General features: G+C 43.1%; 2 protein-coding genes across 7 annotated transcripts in view; both read right to left on the minus strand.

The window, feature by feature from the left end:
* The window catches only part of RAB9A (RAB9A, member RAS oncogene family), a 50,955-nt gene extending 29,325 nt beyond the window's left edge, over positions 1–21,630 (minus strand). For both annotated transcript variants that reach the window (XM_073798970.1, XM_033849092.2), the window contains exons 1-2: positions 21,515–21,630; positions 6,851–7,014 (exon numbers count right to left, since the gene is read on the minus strand). The gene's annotated coding sequence lies outside the window, so the exon portion shown is untranslated. The remainder of the gene's footprint in view (positions 1–6,850; positions 7,015–21,514) is intronic.
* TCEANC (transcription elongation factor A N-terminal and central domain containing) lies at positions 13,885–21,639 on the minus strand. 5 transcript variants are annotated; one of them, XM_073798969.1, is made up of 3 exons: positions 21,515–21,639; positions 18,764–18,841; positions 13,885–14,981 (listed from the first exon to the last, which is right to left on the minus strand). In XM_073798969.1, the coding sequence occupies exon 3, from the start codon at positions 14,969–14,971 to the stop codon at positions 13,913–13,915; it is 1,059 nt and encodes a 352-aa protein (XP_073655070.1). In that variant the 5' UTR covers positions 14,972–14,981; positions 18,764–18,841; positions 21,515–21,639; the 3' UTR covers positions 13,885–13,912. The 5 variants fall into 5 exon arrangements, with proteins under 5 accessions (XP_073655070.1, XP_073655068.1, XP_019781137.1 ...); XM_073798967.1 differs by having other exon boundaries at positions 13,885–15,088; XM_019925578.3 differs by lacking the exon at positions 18,764–18,841 and having other exon boundaries at positions 13,885–15,088.
* Between the last annotated feature and the right edge of the window lie 3,416 nt (positions 21,640–25,055).

Below are 25,055 nucleotides of genomic sequence, written 5' to 3' on the forward strand. Positions count from 1 at the left end.
AAGACCTAAATGTAAGGCCAGATACTTTCAAACTCTTAGAGGAAAACATAGGCAGAACACTCTATGACATAAATCACAGCAAGTTCCTTTTTGACCCATCTCCTAGAGGAATGGAAATAAAAACACAAATAAACAAATGGGACCTAAGGAAACTTCAAAACTTTTGCACAGCAAAGGAAACCATAAACAAGACGAAAAGACAACCCTCAACATGGGAGAACATATTTGCAAATGAAGCAACTGACAAAGGATTAATCTCCAAACTTTACAAGCAGCTCATGCAGCTGAATATCAAAAAAAAAAAAACCAAACAATTTTTAACCCTATTTTGGATTGAGTTAATCCAAAAATGGGCAGAAGACCTAAATAGACATTTCTCCAAAGAAGATATACAGATTGCCAACAAACACATGAAGGAATGGTCAACAATCAAAAGTACAATGAGGGGCTTCCCTGGTGGCGCAGTGGTTGAGAGTCCGCCTGCCGATGCAGGGAACACGGGTTCGTGCCCCCGTCCGGGAGGATCCCACATGCCGCGGAGCGTCTGGGCCCGTGAGCCATGACCACTGAGCCTGCGCGTCCGGAGCCTGTGCTCCGCAATGGGAGAGGCTACAACAGTGAGAGGCCCGTGTACCGCAAAAAATAAATAAATAAATAAATAAAATAAAAGTACAATGAGATATCATCTCACACCGGTCAGAATGGCCATCATCAAAAAATCTACAAACAATAAATGCTAGAGCGGGTGTGGAGAAGAGGGAACCCTCTTGCACTGTTGGTGGGAATGTAAATTGATGCAGCCACTATGGAGAACAGTATGGAGGTTCCTTAAAAAACTAAAAACAGAACTACCATACGACCTAGAAATCCCACTACTGGGCATATACCCTGAGAAAATCGTAATTCAAAAAGAGTTATGTATTTACAATAGCCAGGACATGGAAGCAACCTAAGTGTCCATCAACAGATGAATGGATAAAGAAGATGTGGCACATATATACAATGGAATATTACTCAGCCATAAAAAGAAACGAAATTGAGTTATTTGTAGTGAGGTGGATGGACCTAGAGTCTGTCATACAGAGTGAAGTCAGTCAGAAAGAGAAAAACAAATACTGTATGCTAACACATATATATGGAATCTAAAAAACAAACAAAAAAATGGTCAGGAAGAACCTAGGGGCAAGATGGAAATAAAGACGCAGACCTACTAGAGAATGGACTTGAGGATACGGGAAGGGGGAAGGGTAATCTGTGACAAAGTGAGAGAGTGGCATGGACATATATACACTACCAAATGTAAAACAGCTAGTGGGAAGCAGCCACATAGCACAGGGAGATCAGCTTGGCGTTTTGTGACCACATAGAGGGGTGGGATAGGGAGGGTGGGAGGGAGGGAGACGCAAGAGGGAAGAGATATGGGGTTATATGTGTATGTATAACTGATTCACTTTGTTATAAAGCAGAAACTAACACACCATTGTAAAGCAATTATATTCCAATAAAGATGTTAAAAAAATATCAAGTTTGGCATGTGGTTAACCAAAAACAACTATTGACACAAAAGCTTGAAGAAGTATAATTGTGACAGTGTAAATGCTAAATCATTTATGTAAATTCAGTTAAAGCTGCATTTTAAATAAAGGTCAGTACAGTTCCTTTGGTTAGTAAATTAGTTTACTACTTGAGTTTTCAAAAAACCACTCATGTGAAAGAAGCCAGACACAACAGACCACATATTACATGATTCCATTTATAGGAAATGCCCAGGAAAGGCAAATCCATAGAGACGGAGTGTAGATGATTAGTTGCCTGGGGCTGGAGGGAGGGGGAATGAGGAGGGACTGCTAATGGGTACAGGGTTCCTTTTGGGGGTGATGAAAATGTTCTGAAATTAGATAATGGTGATGGTTGTACAACTTTGTGAAAACACTAAAACCACTGAATTGTAACAAAAAATAAACACACATAAGGTTAAAATAAACTCTTAAGTTGCAAATAGGGTATTTATATATGATTTGGGGATGATTATTTTCAAAGAGCCACTTTTAAAATTACTGACATACAGCCAAGTACAGTCTGTAATGCATAGATAATTAAGTTAAAACAACAGGGAAGGGCTTCCCTGGTGGCGCAGTGGTTGAGAGCCCGCCTGCCGATGCAGGGGACACAGGTTCGTGCGCCGGTCCGGGAAGATCCCACATACCGCGGAGCGGCTAGGCCTGTGAGCCATGGCCGCTGAGCCTGCGCGTCCGGAGCCTGTGCTCCGCAACGGGAGAGGCCACAACAGTGAGGCCCGCGTACCGCAAAAACAAAGCAAAACAAAAACAACAAGGAAATCACCAAGCAACTCTTTAAATTCTATTCCTTATCAAATATTTGTAGGGTCTTCAAGCAAGTAAAACAGTGAACAAACAGAATTTTGTTTTTGATCTCCTTTTCCATATTTATTTCTGGTGACAATGCTATTGAACATGAAAATGGAAAATGCTAAATAAAGGGAAAGTTTATAAGACAACTGGACAATTGTCTGTACGCTAGTTTGAGCACGTAGCCTAATACTTGATGGTATATCTGATGCCCACTCAAAGACACTACACGGGGAAGAAAAGCTCAAAAATATTCCGGGAAGAAAAATGTTGTCTTTTCCAATTCTCCATTCACTCCACTCTGAAACTGTTTTGCCTACTGTAAACTACAATCACACCCTGTAAACTTGTTTTTAATCCTTTGTTTAAATGTACGTATGTATTGATAGGTTATATTCCTGGCTCTTCTGGTTTTCTTAAGCACATAACTTCAACAAATATTTGTTGGGGGCTTTCTATGTGCCAGAAACTGTCATAGGGGCTGGGGATAAGCTGTGAACCAAAAAGGCAAAAATCCCTGACCCCCATGGAGTGTACAATTTAGTTGGGGGGGAGGGGGGAAGCAGACAATAAACCATATAAATAAGCAAGGCATTGTATTTAAATGGTGAATAACCTCTATGGAAAAAAAATCAGAAAGGGTGCTAGGAAACGTAATAAACAGCCAGGGAAACTTCACTGCCCAAGATGATATTTGACCTAGGGCTTGAGAAAGGTTGGTTAAGTTGTTGGGAATTTGGGGTAAGAGCATTCCACGCAGAAGCAACAGCTCACGCAAAGGTCCTGTGGCAGGCACGTGCCTGGCACAGTCAAGGACTAAGCAAGGAGGCCAGTGTGACTGAGTGCAGGATGTAGCAAGGAGGGAAGTGGTAGTTGAGTTGGCAAAGTTAGGAAAAAGTCGAGGAAAGGTAGCAGAGGGGCCAGATAGGTAAGGCTCTAAAGACTTTGCCTTTCTCTTGGAGACAGGAACCAACAGAGAATTTTGAGTGGAAGGGTGACATGATTTGATGTGCATATTTCCCAGGATCACTCTGGCTGTTGTATTGGAAATACACCTAGGGGACAAGAGTGGAAGTCAGGCAACCACTTAGCAAGGTACTGTGGTCATCCAAGTGGGGGATGATGCTGGCTGAGATGCGGGATGGTAGCAGAGAACATAATGTGGTCAGATTCTGGATATTTTTAACAGCTTTAATGAAGTATAACTTACATACAATAAAATTCACTCATTTTAAGTGCATAGTTCAATGATTGTTGGAGAGTTTGTGCAGCCATCACCACAATCCAATTGCAGAACATTTTCATCGCCCCGGTTGGATCCCTTGTGCCCACTGGCAGTCAATTCCCAGTCCCACTCCCAGCCCCCAGCCACTACTCATCTATTTTCTATCTCTATGGATTTGCCTATTCTGGACATTTCATATAAATGGACTCAGAGAAAGTGTGGTCTTTCGTGACTAGCTTCTTTCACTTAGGAAATGTTTTGAAAGTGCATGCTTGCTACAGCATGTATCAGTACTTCATTCCTTTGTATTACTGAACAGTATTTCTTTGAATGGGTAGACCGTATTTTGTTTATCCATTCACCAGTTGATGGACATTTGGGTTGTTTCCACTTTTTTGACTATTACGAACTATACTGCTGTGAACATTTACATACAAGTCTTTGTGTGGATGTATGTTTTCATTTCTCTTGGATATATACCAAGGTGTGGAATTGCTGGGTTGTGTAGTAAATTTTTGTGTAACTTCTTAAGAAACTGCCGAGCTATTTTCCAAAGTGGCTGCACCATTTTACATTCCCACCAGCACTGTACAAGGGTTCCAATTTCTCCACATCCTCACCAACACTTGTTATTTTCTGACTTTTTTTTATTATAGCCATCCTAGTGGGTATGAAGTGGTATCTCGTGCTGGTTTTGATTTGCATTTCCCTGATGACTAATGATGTTGGGCATCTTTTCCTGTGCTTATTGGCCATTCCTGTATCTTATTTCATCTTCTTTGGTGAAGTGTCTATTCAAATCTTTTGCCCATTTTTAAGTTGGGCTTCTGTATATGTATTTGGAATACAGCCAATAGGATTTGTTGATTGCTTGGAAGTTCGATGTGAGAAAAAGAAAGGTATCAAGCATGCATGCCTCCAAGGTTTTTAGCTCAAGTTATGTAAGTATGGAGTTGCCATTAAGTAGACAAGCAGTATTGGAGAGAAGATCAGAAGGTTGATTTTAAACATGTTAAGGGTGAGATGCTTATTAGACATCCAAGTAGACTTTTCAAGTAGGCTGTTAGACTTATGGGCCTGGAATTCAGAGGAGAGATGCTAGCCTGAAGATAAGGAAGGGAAGTCATCAGCATAAATGCTACAGAAAGCCATGGAACTAGGTAAGTCAACAAAGGAATGGGTATAGATATCTAAGGTGTCCAAAGACTAAATTCTGGACACTCCAAAATTAAGAGGTCAGGAAAATAACAAGGAAGCAGCAAATAATATTGAGATGGAGTGGCCAGTTAGAGGGAAAACCAGAGAAAGCACAACCTACTGCAAGCCACATGGAAAAAGGTGTTCTCAAGAAGGAACCCAGTGTGTCAACTGCTGCTGATAGGTTTCAGGGCTGAGAACTGTCGCTTGGATTTAGCAACGTGGAGAGTGGAGGTGGCTGGTAACCGAGACAGTGGAAAGTCCAGTGCTGGCTAGGAACTCGGGCATTTCATCCAAAGATATAAGCAGGAAGGCAGAGTTCATAGGCCCAGTTCCTGAGGATGAGTCAGCATTTCACCAGCAGTAATATGCACTAGAATCACTGAGAGCTTTGTGAAGAGATAGACTTGGATTCAATAGGTCTGGGATGGGGCCCCCGTTTCTGTATTTGCTCCCAGGTGATGCTGACGCTGCTGATGCCAGGGCCACACTATGAGTAGCAAGGGTCTAGGGCTGATTTTATCTGCTGTTTCTTTTCTGAGTGCAGATCTAACCAGAGACATAAATGGCAACTGCTCTGGGTTGATTCTACATGATTTGCTATGTTCCAGGGGCTTGATGTCGTTGATAGTGAGGCTCGAACCTGTGGCTTGAGAAACAGGGAAGAAAAAGAAGGGGCAATGATTGTGGATGGAAGCTTTAGCCCTGTTTGTTGTGTGACTGAAAGAGGGAGGGGCTTCTACGCAGAAATGCAGAGGCCAGGGCCCAGCACACTGCCTGGATAGAGGCCACTGCCTGCTGGATGGCTGTCAGTATGAACTGGCAGGGCGCCTCCCAGAAGGCCTCTCTGAGGAAGCCTGCCAGTATTTCTCGATAATATGTATGCGTAATTGGGATACTATAGGTTTAGAAAGACTCACTGAGATAAATATCCAGCAGAGATCCTGTCTCCAATTCCCTCCCTCAGTCCATTTGATTTTTTTGTAATAGCTTTATTGAGATATAATTCACAGACCACAGAACTAAAATAGGGTATAATTAAAATATAATTAAAATAGGGTATAATTCAACGGTGTTTAGCATATTGGCAGAGTTGGGCAACCATCACCACATTCAATTTTTGAACATTTTCATCACCCCCCCGAAAGAAATCCCCAAGCCCTTGAGCCACCATCTCATGTAAAAATGATATCAAAATCCACTAAGATGTTTGGAAACTTTCTGCTCAGCCATTGTTGAGATTTCACAAAGCTGGGGGGTAAAAGTCCATCTGTTGCATGAAAAAACTCTGCAGAGATGGAAGTCCTCAGTCTGAGCAGACACTAAAGACCAGACCAGATGGCCTAGTAGACACAGAGACGCCAACATACAGTCCACTGAAACCTGGGAGTTCTTTCCCCTCGGACATGGGTGAAGGTCTACTTCAGTTGACTCAGGCCTTCCCGGGCACCCTTGGAAATGTCTGAATTTTTTGTTTCCACCCACAAAGGTGAAATTTGCCTATTATGATCCCATTTTGATTATTTAAAAGCAACCGCTGGGAGCTCTCTCTGTTTATATACATTTTGAAACTGAATATATTCCAAAAATAAGAAGTTTTTGAATGGGCCAGGTTCTCATTTGCTTATTAATCAGGTCTGTAACTTTTCCATGGCTGTTTTAGATTTTTTTAAATGTATGTCATCACATGAAAAAGACTAACGACTACTTAGAACCTACTCCTATTTGTACCTTGTTTATATTTTTAAAAGAAAGCAAGAATATATCCAAAAAATTTATTTTAATTCTATTTTTTTCACTGTCCAGCATGGATGTCTGTGATAATTTAACAAAGGATGCAAAACAGCCTGCCTCTTTTGTCAAAATTGATTATCTGTATCATATAGTTTCCCTAGGTCATAAATAAAGACAGTGAAAATGTAAAGGCCACTATATTTTATAGGGAATGGCATTTGAAACTGCATTTATATACTTACAGTCTTCAAATTCAAAAAAATATATGCATGTCACTTTAAAACTACATGTTTTCATATGTTTAAGTATTTTAAAAATCACTTACTTTTCAGAACATCAGATAAATCACATGGGTGCCACTAGAAGTTTCGGGAAGGTTCCCCTGTGCCAGGAGAGCTGGCAACCACTGCCAAGCATTCCTGGCTGATCTCTCCACAGAGGGAAGCGTGCATAGCACTGCGCTGAGTGTAGTCTGCAAACCACACACTCCTGTCATTGGAAAAACAAACCACAATTGAAAAACAGTTGTACCTTGCATGGAATTAACAGGAAGCCTGCATGTTTCTGGAAGCAAACTGATATGCAAAAATAAAATTAAAAAACCCCACCTGTTCATCATGAATAGTCCTGGCTTTCTCTCCATGTACCCTTGGGCAAGTAACTTAATGTCTCTCAGCCTCAGTTTTCTCATCTCTAAAGTGCTGGCTGGGTAGTTGTGAAGCTTAACTGAGATGCTGTATATAAAGTGCCAGGAATCTAGCAAGTCCAGTGATGGAACATTGTCGTCTCGGCTTTCTCTGCCTGGCTTACCTCATCTCAAGATTTACCCTTAGGGTCACAGCCTTTGTAAAGCCTTCCCTGATCCTCCTGGGTCCCCTGCACCTCTGCCTCTACAGTCTGTCTCTCTTATAGTTCTTGAACTGTAAAGTGATTGTGGCTATGTCACCTGCATTTTGGGGGCCTGAGGCCTGGGATGGCATCTAGCTCATCTCTTGGCCCCCAGCACTTGGCAGAGTGTAAAGCAACGTGCAATCATTATGGCATAGCATTTCTGGTAATGCTTAGTAACGTCTATGGAAACCTAATTTTAAAAAATAATATAAATGGGATTATATGAAGTTGTCATCAGTTCTCCCTTCAGACTGTAGGCTCTTCTGAAAGCAAGAAGGCACCTTTTATTTATTTATTTAAATTTACTTATTTAATTTATATTTATTTTTGGCTGCGTTGGGTCTTCGCTGCTGCACGCGGGCTTTCTCTAGTTGCGGCCAGTGGGGGCTACTCTTCGTTGCAGTGCATCGGCTTCTCATTGCGGTGGCTTCTCTTCTTGCGGAGCACGGGCTCTAGGCGCACGGGCTTCAGTAGTTGTGGCACGCAGGCTCAGTAGTTGTGGCTCACGGGCTCTAGAGCGCAGGTTCAGTAGTTGTGGTGCACGGGCTTAGTTGCTCCGCAGCATGTGGGATCTTCCCAAACCAGGGCTCGAACCCGTGTCCCCTGCACTGGCAGGCGGATTCTTAACCACTACGCCACCAGGCAAGCCTCAAGAAGGCACCTTTTATAATCTAGGTATTTACAGTAAATACCTCTGAGGGATGTAAGAATATTTTAGTAAAATACTTTGCATTTACTCGGAAGCTATAAATAATAAAGCAAATCTGACCTAAAAGATGAAGGCCCAACCCTTGCAAAGGCAATGGAGCCCTGCCAGCTGCAGGCTTCCTGACTGGTGTTTAGAAATGGTAATAGGGAATGAAAGGAACCTCTCATCACAGGAAGTGCTCAGAGAAGAGACAGAGCTGCAACTGTATCCAATTTGTAGTCTAAAAAAAAGTAACATGGACAAAAGGAGAGTGATGTGTGAAATCCCATGAAGAGAGCCCTTCTACATTCAGGTATAACAATTGATGCTTATGCCCTGTGCAGGTATCACCCATAACCATGGCAACGAGGATCCAGGCTATACTGTGCTGAATTTCTGTGCTGTTTGTTTTTTATTATAGGCCATGGGTTGGGAATTCAGGGTTGGTTGTGTTTTATGAAACAACCATTTGCAAAACTGCCAATGTAGGGAAGGAAAAAAATCTTTTTTTCTCCGAACCGTCTAGGTTCTTGGTTGGGGCTCTGTAACAAAAGACAGATTAACAAGAAGAAAGCACACTTGGCTGGGAAAACTGGACAGCTACATGCAAATGAATGAAATTAGAACATTCCCTAACACCGTACACAAAAATAAACTCAAAATGGACTAAGGACCTAAATGTAACGCTGGACACTCTTCGACATAAACCACAGCAAGATCTTTCTCAATCCACCTCCTAGAGTAATGAAAATAAAAACAAAAATAAGCAAATGGGACCTAATGAAACTTAAAAGCTTTTGTACAGCAAAGGAAACCATAAACAAAATGAAAAGACAACCCTTAGAATGGGAGAAAATATTTGCAAATGAAGCAACCGACAAGGGATTGATCTCCAAGATATACAAACAGCTCATGCAGCTCAATATCAAAAAAAAAAAAAAATCAAAAAATGGGTGGAAGATCTAAATAGACATTTCTCCAAAGAAGACATACAGATGGCCAAAACGCACACGAAAAGATGCTCAACATCACTAATTATCAGAGAAATGCAAATCAAAACTACTATGAGGTATCACCTCACACTGGTCAGAATGGCCATCATCAAAAAATCTACAAACAATAAATGCTGGAGAGGGTGTAGAGCAAAGGGAACCCTCTTGCACTGTTGGTGGGAATGTAAATTGGTGCAGCCACTATGGACAACAGTATGGAGCTTCCTTAAAAAACTAAAAATAGAGTTGCCCTATGATCCTGCAATCCCACTCCTAGGTACATATCCAGAGAAAACCATAATTCAAAAAGATACACGCACCCCAATGTTCATTGCAGCACTATTTACAATAGCCAGGACACGGAAGCAACCTAAATGTCCATCAACAGAGGAATGGATGAAGAAGATATGGTACATATATACAGTGGAATATCACTCAGCCATAAAAAAGAACGAAATAATGTCATTTGCAGCAACATGGATGGACCTAGAGATTGTCATCCTGAGTGAAGTAAGTCAGACAGAGAAAGATAAATATCATATGATATCGCTTATAGGTGGAAACTAAAAAAACGGGTATAGGGACTTCCCTGGTGGTCCAGCAGTTAAGACTCCACGCTCCCAATGCAGGGCGCCTGGATTCGATCCCTGGTCAGGGAACTAGATCCTGCATGCCGCAACTAAGAGCCTGCATGCTGCAACTAAAGATCCACATGCCACGACGAAGATCCTGCACGCAGCAACGAAGATCCCACGTGCCGCACCTAAGTCCCAGTGCAGCCAAATATATTTATTTAATTAATTAAATTAATTAATTTTTTTAAAAAAGGTACAGGGCTTCCCTGGTGGTGCAGTGGTTGAGGGTCCGCCTGCCGATGTGGGGGACGTGGGTTCGTGCCCCGGTCCGGGAAGATCCCACATGCCGTGGAGCGGCTGGGCCTGTGGGCCATGGCCGCTGAGCCTGTGTGTCCGGAGCCTATGCTCCGCAGCGGGAGAGGCCACAACAGTGAGAGGCCCACGTACCGCAAAAAAAATAAAAATAAAAATAAAAAAGGTACAAATGAACTTATCTACAAAACAGAAATAGAGTTACAGATGTAGAAAACAAACTTCCAGTTACCAGGGGGTTGGCAGGGGGAGGGATAAATTGGGATTGACACATACACACTACTATATATAAAATAGATAACTGGTAAGGACCTACTGTATAGCACAGGAACTCTACTCAATACTCTGTAATGGCCTATGTGGGAAAAGAATCTAAAAAAGAGTAGATATATGTATATGTATAACTGATTCACTTTGCTGTACACCTGAAACTAACACAACACTGTAAATCAAATATACTCCAATAAAAAATTTTTTAAAAAAGAAGAAAGCACACATTTATGTAATGCAAATTTTATCTGACCTGGGAGCCTTTATAAGGAAATGAACCCCCAAAGAAACAGCTACACCTGGGTGTTTCTATACTCGGTTTGATGAAGAGTGGAAAGTTGTGGGAAAATGTGAAGGGACAAAGAGTATGAGCTAAGGGTGGTCAACTGGGGGAAACCCAGAAAGACCCGTTCACTGCGATTCCCTCCAGCATCCCTCCATCTGCAGAGATAAGGATGCTCCTTTCCTCGGTATGGAGAGGGCACCTCTCACTTGAGGGTCTTATGACCTCCCTCAGGGGAAGGTCAGAGAGGACTTCCTGCACCTATAGTTTCTCAAATTCCTTCAGCTTAAAATATTCACTATGCCAAAGTGCCAGATTTGGGGGTAGTGTGTCCTCAACCCCATCACCAAGGACTTTCTCAACTATACGGATGCAGGGAGACCAGTCTTTGTGTACTCTTGTTTGAAACCAGTTAAATGACATTTGGACCATTGCTACAGCCACCTAACTGGTGTCCCTGCATCTGTCCTTGCTTCCCTCCTCATCTAACTTAACACAACAGCCAGAAGGATGCTTCTTAAAGGTCATTCAAGTCTTATCACTACCAACCCCTTGGCTTCCATGGCTTCCTATCAGGCTTGGAAAAATCCCAAAGTCCTTATCATGACCTACAAGGGCCCTCACGAACCCGATGGCTCTTGGACTTCACCTCTCATCCTTCTTCCCCTTGCCACTGTGCTTCAGCTCTGGTGGACTCTTGCTGTGCTGCCTCTGTGTCAGGCACCCTCCCATCCTGGGGTCTATGTACTTGCTGTTCTTGTAAAAATGATTTTAAATGAAATGAAAGATCCTTTACCTCATGAGCACTTAAAAAACAACAACAACAACAAAAACGCTTTCTTTTTAGGAGATAAGCATAGGATATAAAAGAATTATTATCTATACTTAGAAAATGTAGTGCTCTCTCATTGACTAAAAGTAAAAAAAAACAAATCAGATTACTGTTTTCCTATCTATAGTTGCAGAAGTCACTGACAAAGTTGATACGAAATGAGGAAGACTACCCAGATTTTTATAGCTTGGAGAGTAAAGGAATTTCCATTTCAAGTGCTTTTATTTGTGTGCAAATTTAGTTTGCAAAAGCCCAGTACAAATAAAAACTACCAAAAAACCCCACCCCACAAAACACACCCAAAGACCCTAAAGCAAAAAACAAACACTGACATGAACCAATCACACATGGTATTCATGTGCTGTCCTCTTTTATAACCACTGAATAGTTTCTAAGATCATTCCAAGTCACATGAAACCACAATTTGTGAAACTTGAAGTTTTAGGTGACTTTGCAAGTTTTTCTTTAAAAGACCGTTACATCATAATAGGCAGCCCTGGGAAGCCACAGATACAAAGGTATCAAAATAGAATTGATAATTAATGGCCTCAAGCCCATTTCTTCAAAACCATTTGAAAACACAAACGTATGTTTAAACACTGTTTACAAAGGCCTCGAAGAAGTAATTTCCTCTTCGTTTATCAGAGAAACGTTGGTAGATTCAAAGGCTGAGGCAATGGACTTCCTCTGAGAGGTTAATGTCAGTTTTTACAAAAGCAGAATTGGAAATTCAGACCTAAAGGGGTTCAGAGCGTGCCACCCCCAAAATATAATGGCATAAGGATCATTCGGAGCTGAAAGCAAATGAGAAAAATCAAACACAGGGTGAGCTCTCTGCCCTCCCGCTACCTGCCTGAAAACAGAACACAAATTCCCCTTGTGAATTCCCTACCAGGAAGGAGGTAACAACGTCTTCACTGGAGGCAAGATGGCACCGGAAAGAGTCTACACAAACAAACCTTACTAAATGACCATTATCTTCCATTAGTTCCCCCCACCCCGCCACACACACACACACACACACACACACACACACACACACACACACGCACACGCTAATTTACCTTCCCAGAGTTTGCTGCCACTAAAAGCCTAAAGCCCTTTTCCTTTGTCTTGTTACTTCTCTACAAACATACTATTTTTTCTTAAAATGCTATATAAGCCCAAGTTGTAACCATCCCTTTGAGTTACGCATTACCAAATTTCTCCTGCGGGTATGCGTGCTGCACATATAAACTACTTTTCTCTTGTTGATCTGTCTTTTGTCAGTCTAGTTTTCGTGGTCCCAGCTACAGGATTTTTTCCCCTCCCCTACAGACCTAACCCCTGATAACATGAAGACTCCCTAACGTCAGGAACCTAATGTCATAGTTTATAAACCCTGGAGAACTTGTGTGATGGAAAAAAATACATGACTCCTTCGACTGAGCAAGAAGACTGGAAATAAAATTCTAACTGTGGGATTAGTCGCAGGGTAATTTTCAGGGTTCACGGGACACCTGTAAAGTGAGAAGAGAAAAGAGAGGGGAAAATAACAAAGCTCTTGTTCCCCAATGTTAGAGCTTGAAGACACTATTCATTTAGTTCCACATCTCCAGGACTGTATTTCTCAGAAGTCAATACTGAAGCAGTCTCGGACAGGGAATTGGAAGGAAGAAAATCCGGCAGCAGTTCAAGTTTGACTATTTATGGTGTGTCACTGGGGCGAGTCATGGCGCCTCTGTGGATGTTTCCTCAACTGTGAAGTGTATAGAATAACTTTCTTTTCTTAAAGGTGACAAAAGGATCAAGTGAGAGCCTATGGATGAGTAGTTCTCAACTCTGACTGCATCTTAAAATAACTTGAGGAATTAAAACCAAAATGTTGATGCCTGGGCTGCATCCCATAGATCCAGATGTAATTGTCCCAGGGTATGTCCTCAGCACTGTGGGTTTTCAAAGCTCCCCAGATCCTGCTAATATGCAGCCAGTGCTGGGAACTACAGGCCTATTGCAGAAGCAGCACTTCTCCAATGACCTCGGACAGGATCACCTGGGGATCCTGCCAAAATGCAGATGCAGATTCAGAAGCATGGGACCGGAGAGTCTGCATTTCTCACGGGCACCTAGGTTATGTCTGAGTACAGCAAAGTACTAAGTAGCCACTAAGCATGATGCAAACAGGCGTCCACTCTCTCTCCCCAAACTATCAACTTTTAGTGACAGTGGTGTGAGCTTCAGCAAACAACCTTCCTTCCTTCCTCGTAGGATAGTTTTGCAAATAGTATGTATAACTCACTACTATATATAAAATAGATAAACAACAAGGACCTACTGTATAGCACTGGAAACTATACTATCTTGTAAAAACCTATAATGGAAAAGAATCTGAAAAATAATATACATATGTTTCCATTATAGGTTATTTTATATATATATACAAATTAACTATACCTCAATTTAAAAAAAAGGATAGCATGTACAAGATTTTAAAAACAAGCATAAAAGGGTGGTATGAATAAAAGGGATCACTCCAGTTATCTGTTAAGAGAACATTTATTACAATTACAAGCACTCCCACTTGCTATGGTACCACTGCTCCCCACATTCATTGCAGATTACGTAGGTCATCATTTCTTCATCTGGGTTGGAATTCTGCACCCAACTTGGAAGGAAGAGTGCCCCTCTGGCGATGACGGTGACCTGGCAATTGAATTTCTCGCAGCGTTGGCACTTTATTTTCTTGGTCGGCGTGCCCTCCACCACTTGGGGCAAGTAATGTTCCCGTATGCCAGATTCCGTGTAGGAGGCTCTCAACTGCTTCAGTTCGTGGCTAGCCATTTCCAAGGCGGTCATTTCGGCAAATTCCCTTGGAGACATGGTCCCAGAGAGCAAGTTTTGCTGTAAGTGAGACGTGTGGGGGGTTTTCAGATTGGCGACTTTGCTTCGGATGCAAGTTTTATATTTTTTGAGGTTCTTGGAGTGAAGGGTAAAAATGTGCTCTTCGATTTCTCGTGCAAACTTGTGCCACAGATCGGCTCTGGGCTGCTCTGTGCAAGGACCAGCTAGAGCTTCATACAGCAGCTCTGTGCATTTGGCTCTCACGGGCGCTGCAGGATCCGGCTGCCCACTCGCTCTCTCGTCGGGGGATTGAGGGTCACCGGCCCTGAGATGCGCTGCCTTAGGCTCCGCTCCACCAGGGCTATTTTCTGGCACGATCCTTTCAACAGCTCCTGCAACATCTTGGGATGAGTGCAGAGAATGACAGCGGGAGCTGCCCGGTATCTCATCCTGATTTGGGTCAGGAGAAAGGCCTTGATTTTCTTCTTTATTTCCACCTGGAGGAAATGGTTTAGGGCTGCCCCGTGGCTTGCAGTGAGTATCCTTATACAGAGCTTTCCATTCTGACAGCAAACGCTTGGCTTTCTTTTTCAAAGCCGCCGTGGGGCAGTTTTTGAGGACTCTGTACACAGCCCTGACCACATCCGTCTCCTGGAGATGCTCCGGAGTCACACGCAGAGTTTCTAGCTCAGTAAGGTGGTTGCCGAGATCCTCAAAATTCCTTTTAGACATCAGTTGCTCAATAAGGGAAGCTCTGGCAGCTATCTGCTTCTTGTCAGACATCTTGTTACGGCTGCAAAGAAAAAAGAGGTTTCCGTTTTCTCAAGCTTGCGTTTGCCAGGCGCAGCTTCCTGATAGGAGCACAGCGCTCTCTGCCAGTTACCTATGCAGAGAAAGAGTCTGTAATAAAAATGGGTGCAATGTATTAGAAAATGCAATCTGCAATGTAGTATGGTTTAGCCTCAAAAGTTTGATTCTCAGTAGTTAAAAAAAAAAAAAAATATATATATATATATATATATATCCCTGTAAACAGCTTTTGCGTTAACAATTGCTTGATAGAAGCATGCTGAAAGATCTGCTGTAACTTTCCCATCCCTAATTTTTTTTTTTTTTTTTTTTTTTTTTTGGTACGCGGCCCGCTTACTGCCTTGGTCTCTCCCGTTGCGGAGCACAGGCTCCGGATGCGCAGGCTCAGCGGCCATGGCTCACGGGCCCAGCCACTCCGCGGCATGTGGGATCTTCCCGGACCGGGGCATGAAGCCGTGTCCCCTGCATCGGCAGGCGGACTCTCAACCACTGCACCGCCAGGGAAGCCCCCCATCCCTAATTTTACAAATGAATGATCTTTCCAAATCAAGATTAGTCAACTCCTTTTTGTGGAATTTGGTGGTTATGCTGGGGATGAAAACATGCCAGTGTCAGCGTCAATGGGGGAAGGCTCAGGAGGCCGGACTATTTTCCCTCGTGTTCAGCTATTTCACCGAAGTCCTTGCTGATTTTACAGTCTTGAAGTAGTACTTTTCTGAATATAAAAGCATGAGAAACACGGCCAAAAGTGGATGCTGTTTAGAAGTCCCAAGGAATCTAAAGATGAAGCGGCACAGGTTGGGAGGCAGCTGGATCCAGGTCAGATGGGCCCCAAAGTCAACAGGCCACACTGTGCTGACATCCGACTCTTCTGAACAACGGGGGGATTTATTACTTTGGACTAACAGGTCCCTAGGCCAGAGTTTGGGCCCATTAACTTTTCTCTTCTTTTTAACTTTTAGGTGTAAAAAGTTGCTTAATGGTTATGTCTGTGTGAATCTCATCCTGGGGAGGCGAATGTTCACTTTATCTAACCAGTCTCTTCTTCCATCCACATAATGCACATAACCTTGCCTACCAAATACCCTTGGATCTGTATCTGCCCATTTGGTCTAAACGTGAACATAAGCATCTTGATGGCAGGGATACTGTCTTTTCAACACTCCACGGACTCTCATTTTATAGCACGTGATATTAAATAAACTATCACCGATCACACGCAGGCTAACAACGCTGAAGCGATTACAGGGAGAGTTAATGCAGTCTTCCTAGACACCATCTGACAAGGGCTGTAAAACGTAAGGTCCTTGCAGTTAGCAATTCTACTTTTATAAATTTACTTTAAGGAAATAAGAGATGTGGAAGCTGTTTTTGTAAGAATTTCCTGCAAACTTAGAAGAAACTATGAGGTCCCAAATGGTTAGACTTGCACATGAATGTTCACGGCAGCATTCTTTGTAACAGACAAAAAGTGGAAACAACCCAAATGTCTATCAACTGAGGAATGGATAAACAAAACATAGTATATCCATACAATGGGATGTTACTTGTCAATTAAAGGAAACTCTGATACAGACTACACATGGATGAGCCTTCAAAGCTCTATGTTAAATCAAAGACACAGAAGACCACTATTGTACGATTTCATTTACATGAAATGTCTGGAATAGGCAAATCTGTAGAGACAGAAAGTAAATTAGTGGTAGACCAGGGCTGGGATGGAAGGAAGGGGGAGGGAACCAGTGGGGTGGAATGAAGAGTGAGTGGCAAAAAAAAAAAGTCATGAAGAACCTAGGGGTAAGACGGGAATAAAGACGCAGACCTACTAGAGAATGGACTTGAGGATATGGGGAGGGGGAAGGGTAAGCTGTGACAAAGTGAGAGAGTGGCATGGACATACATACACTACCAAACGTAAAATAGATACCTAGTGGGAAGCAGCACAGGGAGATCAGCTCGGTGATTTGTGACCACCTAGAGGGGTGGGATAGGGAGGGTGGGAGGGAGGGAGACGCAAGAGGGAAGAGATATGGGAATATATGTGTATGTATAACTGATTCACTTTGTTATAAAGCAGAAACTAGCACACCATTGTAAAGCAATTATAATCTACTAAAGATGTTAAAAAAAAAGTGAGTGGCTACTAATGGGTGCAGAGTTTTTCTTGGGGGAGGTGCACAATCTTCTCTCAAGTTGACTGTGGTGATGGGTGCACAGTTGTGAATAAGCTAAAAACCACTGAATCGTACACTTTAAGTAGGTGAACTGTACAGTACATAAACTATATCTGAACAAAGCTGTTATTTAAAAACAGCATCTAGGGACTTCCCTGGTGGTCCATCAGTTGGGACTCCACGCTTCCACTGCAGGGACCACGGGTTCCATTGCTGGTCGGGGAACTAGGATCCCACATGTTGCACGGTAAAAAAAAAAAAAAAAGTTTTAATAATAAAAATTAAGAAACAGCATCTAGGGAATTCCTTGGCGATCCAGTGATTAGGACTCCGTGTTCTCACTGCTGAGGGCCCAGGTTCAATCCCTGGTCAGGGAACTGAGATCCCACAAGCCATGTGAGGCAGCCAAAAAAAAAAAAAAGTTTTTTTAATTAAAAATAAATAAAAAGAAACACAACATCTAGAGTCTGATCCAAATTTTATTTAAAAATCACATGTGATGAGAAAAGGCCAAAAATAGATACAAAAAATTTCAGACAGAGGCATTTTCTGAATGGCAAGATTTTACGTGATTTTCCTTTGTTCTTTTACTCTTTCCTGAATTTCCTCTAATGTGTATGTATTGTTTTCCTACTCAGAAAAGTGATTAGTCTAGTTCAATTTCATGATAAACCCTATACATTTAAGATATGTGGCCACTGGAAAACGGCATGGTAAATGGCTCATTCCACTTCACCGCCCTCAGAGATCAGGGCACCACAAAGCAGCCGCCTCACCCCACCCGTGGCTCTGCATTCAGGTCAGCCCTCACGATTTCCTCACAAGTCCACTGCTGCATCGAAACCAGTTCCATCTTCCCTCAAGCTCTACCCCAAATGTGAACAGTTAAGTGCCCAGGACTACAACTCTGAGGTTCCTACTGGTTTTCCCCACTGCACAGCTCAGATGACCAAGATTCTGGGTCTTGCATTTTTACCGCCTGGGCAGTCTTTTTTTTCTCTATTTCTTTTTTAAAGTCAGTTAGCAATAACTCAATGGGCCACTGATTCTGGATCTTAAGTGGCATTTTCTAATTATCGAGAATTGGTACTTCAAGATCATTGTTTTTCCTTTTTGAATTCCACTTTCTTTTTTTGAATGATCAGAATGAAGATGTATTGATTTACTTATTTTTTTATAAATAAAGTTTTATAGCCCTGCCCGTTTACTTACGTAGTTTTTAAAAAAATTTTATTGAAGTATAGTTGATTTACAATGTTGTGTTAATTTCTGCTGTACAGCAAAGTGATTCAGCTATACATATATATTCTTTTTCATATTCTTTTCCATTATGGTTTATCATGGGATACTGAATATCGTTCCCTGTGCTCTACTGTAGGACCCTGTTGTTTATCCATTCTATATATGATAGTTTGCATCTGCTAACCCCAAACTCCCAATTCATCCCTCCCCGATCGCCCCTCCCCCTTGGCAACCATGAGTCTGTTCTCTATGTGAGTCTGTTTCTGTTTTGTAGATATGTTCATTTGTGTCATATTTTAGATCCCACATATAAGTGACATCATATGGTGTTTGTCTTTGTCTGACTTACTTCACTTAGTATGATAATCTCTAGGTCCATCCATGGTGCTGCAAATGGCATTATTTCATTGAATTCCACTTTTAAAGACTGAAAACAGTAAAAGAGGTCTTTCTAAGAATCAAAGACTCAGTAAACAAAGAACAGGCAAGACAGCACAGAAAAATTAAAAACACACATCCTCGATTGCTGAATACTGCTCTCAGCATTGTCTGCCTGAGATTTTGGGATCTGGAGGAAGTCAAGCAGGGGCGTCACAATGATAAGGTCTCAAGCAGCTCAATAAACTTGAGCCCTCCCCCCAGCTGTGGGAAAGTTTCCTAACAAGTATTCAACGTACCCGCGTCTATACTCATTCTATATGCATCACTACCAAAGAAAGAAAGCAAGATTGAAGTTGGCTGGATGTCAGCAAGGTGGTTAATAAGAGACCAGTCTAGAGTGCCCACAACGAGGTTAGGCAATATTTAACTCAGGTCGAATTTCTCAATGAAGGGTCAGAGCTTCAAGGAGATTCTGAAGGGGAATTTAATTGTGGCTTCAGGGCTTCAGGGCGATGGGAGCACTGTTTGTCTTAATAGTAAAACTTTTTCTTTACTCATGGAAATCTACAGAAGTTAATGGATTCATATATTAGCACTCTGCTCTGCATTTCATATGTCCTTTTTTTTTAAAAAATAAATTTACTTATTTATTTTTGACCGTGTTGGGTCTTCGTTGCTGCGCGCGGGCTTTCTCTAGTTGCGGCGAGCGGGGGCTACACTTCGTTGTGGTGTGCAGGCTTCTCATTGCGGTGGCTTCTCTTGTTGTGGAGCACATGCTCTAGGCACACGGGCTACAGTAGTTGTGGCTCGCGGGCTCTAGAGCACAGGCTGAGTAGTTGTGGTGCACGGGCTTAGTTACTCAGCAGCCTGTGGGATCTTCCCGAACCAGGGCTCAAACCCATGTCCCTTGCATTGGCAGGCGGATTCTTAACCACTGCACCACCAGGGAAGCCCCTTCATATGTCCTTTTATTTACTGTTCCTCCATATTTTTTTGTTTTGAATTGTGGTAAAATACACATACCATATAATTTACCATCTTAACCATTTTTACAAGGACAGTTCATTAAGTACATTCACACTGTTGTGCAACCAACTTTCAGAACGCTAGTTGTCTTGCAAAACAAACTTTGCACCCATTAAACAACAACTCTCCATTTCTTTCTCCCCTGCAGCCCCCGGCAACCACCATTCTACTGTCTGTCTCTATGAATCTGACTACTTTAGATGCCTTATATAAGTGGAATCATACAGTATTTGCCTTCTTGTGTTGGGCTTATTTCACACAGCATAATGTCCTGAAGGGTCATCCATGTCGGAGCATGTGTCAGAATTTCCTTCCTTTTCAAGGCTGAATAATATTCCATTGTATGGACAGAGCATATTTTGTTTATCCATCCATCCACTGATGGACACTTAGACTGCTTCTACCTTTTGTGAATAATGTTGCTATGAACATGAATGTACAAATATCTCTTTGAGACCCTACTTTTAATTCTTTTGGGTATATACCCAAAAGTGGGATTGCTGGATCAATATGGTCATTCTATTTTTAATTTTTTGAGGAACCACCATACTGTTTCCCATTCTCCTCCATATTTTTAACAGCATTTAAATGCTGTCCAACTTTCTATTCTCCCTGTGGGACAGTCACGTAAATATAAAGCAATTTATTGCCCTAGGAGGCTATAGTGTGGAAGCACCTGGGATATAAAATTTTGAGAACTGCCACAAAAAGACAAAGTAGGCTGTGTGTCCAGTTTAGAGTTCTACACAGTTCATTCAATAAATATCTATTATGTATCTCATACACGATAAATGCTGAGCCTAATGAGCTACTCTCTGCCTTGAAGGAGCTGACAGCCCAGCGGAAGGAACACAGACAAGAAGCTGGCCAATTACAAGGACAGACACCGCTGCTAAGGGACACATGTAGGAGGAATACAGAAAGCAAACCTGGGCTTCCCATCATCTGGCCGGCTCCAATTACTTCTTCTCTGCTTTCACTCTGATTCACAACATTTTGTTAGAGGGATCATCCTCCAGTACAGATCTCAGCAAGAGATTCCCCCATTAGCCTGCTTAAAGCCCTTCAGAGGTTCCCCTCTGGTCTCAGGATGGAGCCCACGGTCCCTGGCCAGGTGATGAAAAGCCCCCTTCCAGCTTCCAGTGTGATCGCGCTGCATCGCTGACAGACACTGCCTACCTCCCAGCTCGATGCCTTTGCCCCATTAGCTCCCTGAGCCTGCCTGCCTGTCTCTCACCAGGAGTGGGTCTCACTCCTGACTGCCAATCTGAATCATCTGGAGAAATTAAACAGCAAAAGCAAAAGCAATGCCAGGGCCTCACCCCAGACAGAATGAATTAGAATCTCTGAGGGCAGGCCTGGGTATTTTGCAGCTCTCCAGGTGACTGTGATCTAAACCAGAGCTGCCACCACTGCCCTGTACACACAGGCACAACCCCCCTCCCGCAGCAAGACCAACCCAGCTCTGCTGCCATCAGCCGGAAGGCAGCTCCCATCCTGCCCCCACACTGAACGCGCACAACCTCTCTGACTTTGCATTTTGCTAGAGGAGCCTCATTAAATTAGGAAATGTTAAAAACGCTTGCTGTGCACAACTCACCTGAGAACCTTCTCTACAAACCACAACTGGTGACTGCAATGTTTTAAGTGTCACGATGCACCCAGAGTCCCGAACAGTCATTCCCGCACTTACCTTCTAACAGCAGAAGACAGTGCACATCGAGCAACTCTGTGTGCCGTATACACTCATGTCATCTCCATCCTCACAAAACCCCCGACACAGGTATAGCACTTAGCTCCATCTTACGATGATGAAACCTATTAAGAACATCAAATATTTGCACACTGGTTTTTTTTTCATGGTGCATATCACACGAAAAAGTTTTTTTTATTGTGTGCCTTTCCTACAAGACCACAGAAGAACGACGTCTGTTTCATTCACCGCTACACACCTGGCAAACACCTGGTCAGGGCTTACTATTACTCAACAAATACTTTCTCCTCTCTGCTTGCGAGCATCATCCTTTTCACCACGGACAAGCTTGCTTGTACCCACTTGCGTCTAACTAAGCCCAGTGCCCCTCAGCTTCTTCCACGGGAGCCCAACCTCATCTCAATTCTAGTTCAGAAAATCATTTTAAAATATTCTAGTTCAAAAAAAGAAAACAGAAGCATGGTGCCTCCTGTGGGCTAATCAGGTGGGCTCCAGGAGTCAGGCCATTTGGGGATAAGGAGGGTCTAGAAGGTACAGTTGCCAGAAGTAGGGGGTGTCAAGTATATGTGGGGGGGAGGGGAATCCAACATCCCAGAATTAATATGAGAATTAAACGAGAGAGTCCTTATAAAGTCCTTAGAACTATGGCCCACACTAAGCCTAACTGACAATTACACAGGACTACAATGAAAAGGTTTCCTTGTATCGACCATACCGGGCATTGTTCTAGAGCAGCGTGTCGGCAAACTTTTTCTATAAAAGGCCAGATAGTAAATACTTTGGCCTTTGCAGGCCATGCAGCCTCTGTATGGACTACTCAACTCTGCTGTTTTTGTAGCAGGAACAGCAGCCACAGACAATACAGAAATGAATGGATATGGCTTCGCTCCCATAGATCTCTTTTGCAAAGACAGGAAGGCTGGATTTGGCTGCAGGCCATAGTCTGCTGACCCCTTTCTAGGGCAGTGCTGTCCAATAGCAATATAATGCAAGCCAAAGGAATAATGTAAAATTTCTAGTGGCCACGTAAAAAACATAAACAGGTGAAATTAATAATACATTTTATTTAACCCAGTGTATCCCAAATATTGCTGTTTCAACACGTTGATGGATATAAAAAAACTGGGATAGTTTACATTGTCTTCTTCATACTAATTCTCCAAAATTCGCTGTTTTACACTTAAGGCACATCTCAATTCGGACTAGGCACGTTTCAGGTACTCAACAGCCTTATGTAGCTAGCGGCTACCATATTGGACAACACAGTTCTAGAGCATATGCTAGTACAGATAATGCTGAGATACACACCTATACCCCTAGCTTCCTGATACATATTAAAAACAGTTTATACAGTGCCAACAACAGTAGGCCCTGAATATCTGTTGACTGAATGCATACAAAACCTTGTAAATATTAACTGACATAACGGATACATGGACAAAGTGCACACATCCGCCCTAAAACCTGATGAAAGATCAAAGAGAAATTTCCAAAAGCTGGTAACAAATCAGCAATAACCTAGATCTGTTTAGATCTTTAGATCTAAGATCTAAAGAGAAAATTTTAATTTCTAGCCGTAACCCACATACATCTCTCCGGCTACACAGGGAGCCCCTTCCTCTGTGGAGAGGAATGATGCCAAATGTTGGTAGGGGCGTCGCAGTTTCTGAAGTCACGCAGTACTGCTCTAGGGCCCTTTCGCCTTACGACGACTCCTAGCAAAGGTGCAGCGAGGGGAAGGGACCTGCACAAGGGCCCACTCTGGCCCGGGTTCGGATACCAGTGGGTGGGGTGGAGCGACAAGCAAAGCCTGCTGCAAGCCGTCCAAGGGTGACAGCCTGGCACCCAGCACACAGGCAGCGGCGGCCCCGAAGGAGCGGCCCACCCGGGAGATCTCGGCTGGAGGAGAGGTGAGGGCGAGGGCACGTTCCGGTCTACCGGCCCTGGGCACACCGAGAACCTCCCCAAGCAGGGGTGGGCTTCCACTGGGAACAAGGACTCGCCTGACTGCAGTGACAGACACGCCGGCGAACACAGAGAATAGCTCACCGAGAAGCACAGGCGAAGCCCGGGAGGCCTCGGCGTCCAGATAGAACTTCCAGTCTCAGGGCGGGACCACGAAAGCTCAACCAATCCAAGCCCGCAAGCTGGAGAACACTGCCCGGGACCCAGCGCATGCGTGCTAGGGAAATGGCGCCTGCGCAGAGCGATCGGCGGCCCAGTGGGCCGGGCCGGGGGCCGGGCCGGGGGCCGGGCCCGGGGCCAGCCCCCAACCCACCCCCCCAACCCCCCCACCCCATCCCACCACCCCCCACCACCCCATCCCCGCCACACACCCCCATCCCCGCAGCTCCCAGTCTGGGGTCCTGTGGTCTGGGGCCGACGGTCCGCACCGGGCCCTGAATTGAAAGAAGCTTGCCCTACTATTGCTTTTGAGCATCGAAGTGTGTTGAACTACTCTGCCACCTACCCTTTCTGCTTCCAGTCAAGACAGCGCTCAACTAAATGTTGACAAAACTTTGGACAAAACTGTGAATTATCTATTTACTTAACGCAGTAATTAATTCAACAAGTACCTACTGCACCTTTGGCATGCATCAGCTGATATGAAAGTAGAAAACATTCATTAAGTAGCCTTGTGCATCCTGCACTTTCCACTTGTACACATTCTTTACCCGCAAGGGTCCAATAAAGACAAAGTGTTGGTAGAACTAGAGAAAGTGGCAGCCTTCTTTGCTGACCCCATACTGGAGGGTAACTTGGGGGAAGGTTAAAGGAAGCAGGGTTTTGCTCTGGATTGGATGCTGTCAGGAAGCAGGGTGATTCTATGACTGAGCAATGTAATAAACCTTACCTAGAAGTAGGGAAGACAGGACCAAGACTAAAGCGGTAATTAGTAAAGCAGCAGCAGCGACTCCATTTTAAAAACTGTTGAAACGTTGCAAGTTTATCCTGGATGTAACCTCAGAGACTAGTTTCAAAAGGCTATTGCTACAAAATTGCTTCTATCACAAGACCAAAGTGAGACACCTATTAATCTACTTTATTGAACAGGCTGGGCTCTGTAGGGTGTAAGAAAGAAGAAACTTTTAATTTTTTCTCACCATTGCCTTGAAACAAGCTCTGTTGGTTCTCTCCTGCCCCTCGGCTGCTCTAGGGCTGGAGCTTGAGGCTTGAGCAAATCCCACAGCTTTTCTTTTCTTTTTCCTTCCAGTTTTACTGAGATATAATTGACATACAGCACTGGATAAGTTTAAGATGCAAAGCATAATGATTTGACTTACATCATGAAATGATTACCACAATAAGTTTAGTGAACATCTCATATAAATACAAAATAAAAGAATAAAAATGTTTTCCTTGCGATGAGAACTCTCAGGATTTACTCTTAACAACTTTCATATTTAACATACAGCGGTTGTTAATTATCTTTATAATATTGTACATTCCTTATTTATCTTATAACTGGAAGTTTGTATCTTTTGACTACCTTCATCCAGTTCCCCTTCCCCTGCCTCCA

Source organism: Tursiops truncatus, chromosome X (assembly GCF_011762595.2).
Source record: "Tursiops truncatus isolate mTurTru1 chromosome X, mTurTru1.mat.Y, whole genome shotgun sequence".
In the NCBI taxonomy this organism is placed as follows: Eukaryota; Metazoa; Chordata; class Mammalia; order Artiodactyla; family Delphinidae; genus Tursiops; species Tursiops truncatus.